The following is a 2,276-nucleotide window of genomic DNA, read 5'->3' on the forward strand; positions in this document are numbered from 1 at the left end:
TTAAACACATATGTGAGACTGTTTATGGAGAAAATGCGGTGGTTCACATGTTAACAGGAAAGCTGTCCAGAGGGCTTTGCGGGGCGATTTTCTTGTTGACAAGTGCCTACATAGCCAGCTTGTAATGGAAATGGCCGAAGATGATCCTCAGATTTAGACATTGCTGAATCAGGCAGAGGAATTGCACTCCTCCCTTCTTATTGGAGAGATGATTGCTAGAAGATGCTGCTTGCTCTGAGGTTTTGATAAAACTTGAGACAGTAATGGAGAAGAAGAAATCTGAACTTACTCAGACCTCAAAGACAAGACAGTTATGGCTGAATTATCAGCGTATGGTTGGCATATCAAGAATGTTCATCAAGGCCGATCGTACTGGATCTTGGTTGATGCATTTGCAGGCAGTGTCCAATTGCCTAAATGTCTTTGCTGCAGCTGGGCACTTCAATTATCTGAGATCTGCTCATTACTACCCGCAGCAAATGAGCAACCTGGAGGAAAAGCACCCATATGTTTATCAAAAGTTCCTTGATGGTTTTTATGCTGTTCGAAGGAGCAATCATTGTTGGGCATGACTAAGTAGTTATCTTGTCATAGAACAAACATTGATGAGGTCTCTAAAGACCACTGGTGGTCTAACCCATGGCAGTGGGATGACCGAGGAGATGTGTAATCTTTGGCCCTTATCTGCACCTGTAACATCTGCGTACATCAGTGTGATGCAAGATTTTACCGAACTAACCTATACTACAAGCCCACAATACAAAGATTCAACTGAGGCACGCATCAAAAGAGATGCATCTGATCTTGAGAAAATTCAGACAAAGATTGCAGTCTGTTCATCCTTCACATCTCATACTAATCTGAAAAACATTGTCAACGGAATAGTGGCTGGACCAGATTTGAATGTACATGCCTTTGAATCAGTTGGGAACAAGATCATTGAAGATATGGTTGTAAAGTCAGCATTTACTTACAAATTTAAGCGGAAAGACAGAGCTCAATCCCTTGGAAATATCTCTGCTGTGAAGATTGCTTGTGATCGTACCATTGATCCTGCCCTTCTGTTCCAGCGTTTCCTTGTCATGTCAAGATCGGGAGATCTTTCCCTTGAAGAGGTTTTGACATATGAGCTAAGCCCATATCCTTCAGCCCTCTTTGAGACCAGGAACATTCTTCGAAAAGCAGATAAACCTCTGCTTGCTCAGGCAATTCGAGACCATGTTGCAGCCTTTTCAAGTGAGGCTGTGATTAACTCTAAACCTAAAACAGATTGTTATGTCCTTGATGGAGGCTCTTTGCTCCATCGTTTACCATGGAAGAAAGGCGACTCATATTATACAATAGCTGAGTCTTATGCAGACTTCACTGTGAGAAATTAAGGACAAGCAACAGTGGTATTCGATGTATATGTTGAAGGCCTCCCTATATAAAAGACAACACACATCTAACACGAGGAAAAAACCTGCACCCTATAATTAGTTTCACAGCAGAAACAGAGTTTTCAGGCAAAAAGGAGGACTTTCTATCTTGTGACAAAAACAAGAGAGACATGATTTCTCTTATCAGCACAACACTAACTAAAATGGGATGCCCTGTCATTCAGTCACCCGGTGATGCAGATGTTGATATCGTTAAGGCAACTGTTGAACTATCCCATCATTACACCACAACGTTGGTTGGTGAGGATACAGATTTGCTGATCCTGCTCCTTCCTTATACCAGAACAGACAATGAGATCATTTTCTACCGTTCTGATGCAAGCAAACAGTCAGGAGAACACAAAGTATAAAACATTAACCTTTTGAAAGAAACTCTAGGAGATGATGTATGCACTGAGTTACTCTTTGTACATGCCTACTCAGGCTGTGATTCCACTTCAAGAATTTTCGGCATTGGAAAAAAGTCTTTCTTCCGGAAATTAGTGAAATCTGATCCTGTCATGAAGTTCTGTGCAAGTGCATTCACCCTTCAAAACAAATCTCAAGAGGAGATATCAGATCTTGGCAAAGAACTGATGGTTGATTGCTTTGGAGGCAAGTCTAATGATACAATATCATCAATGTGCCATACCATTTTCACCAAGAAAGTGGAAACTGCTGAAGCATTTGTCACTCCTGAAAGGCTTCCCCCAACATCATCAGCAACAAGTTTCCATAGCCAACGTGTGTACTTCCAAATAATGGTATGGATGGGAAATGCAAGTGAAATTAACCCAACTGAACGGGGATGGAAACTTGTGAATGATCAGTTACTTCCAGTTATGACCCAAAACAATG

At 41.4% G+C, this 2,276-nt stretch overlaps 1 protein-coding gene across 1 annotated transcript; it reads left to right on the forward strand.

Annotated features, from left to right (window-relative positions):
* Window positions 1-605: 605 nt before the first annotated feature.
* On the forward strand, window positions 606-1,379 carry LOC137656610 (uncharacterized). Its single transcript, XM_068390781.1, has one exon. It carries the CDS (start codon window positions 606-608, stop codon window positions 1,377-1,379), a length of 774 nt encoding a protein of 257 aa, XP_068246882.1.
* The last annotated feature ends 897 nt before the right edge of the window (window positions 1,380-2,276 follow it).

The sequence above is a fragment of the Palaemon carinicauda genome, chromosome 17, assembly GCF_036898095.1.
Source record: "Palaemon carinicauda isolate YSFRI2023 chromosome 17, ASM3689809v2, whole genome shotgun sequence".
In the NCBI taxonomy this organism is placed as follows: domain Eukaryota; kingdom Metazoa; phylum Arthropoda; class Malacostraca; order Decapoda; family Palaemonidae; genus Palaemon; species Palaemon carinicauda.

Excerpts from the sequence above, each read along its gene's own strand:
- LOC137656610 (XM_068390781.1), top strand. The coding sequence starts at position 606 with ATGAGGTCTCTAAAGACCACTGGTGGTCTAACCCATGGCAGTGGGATG.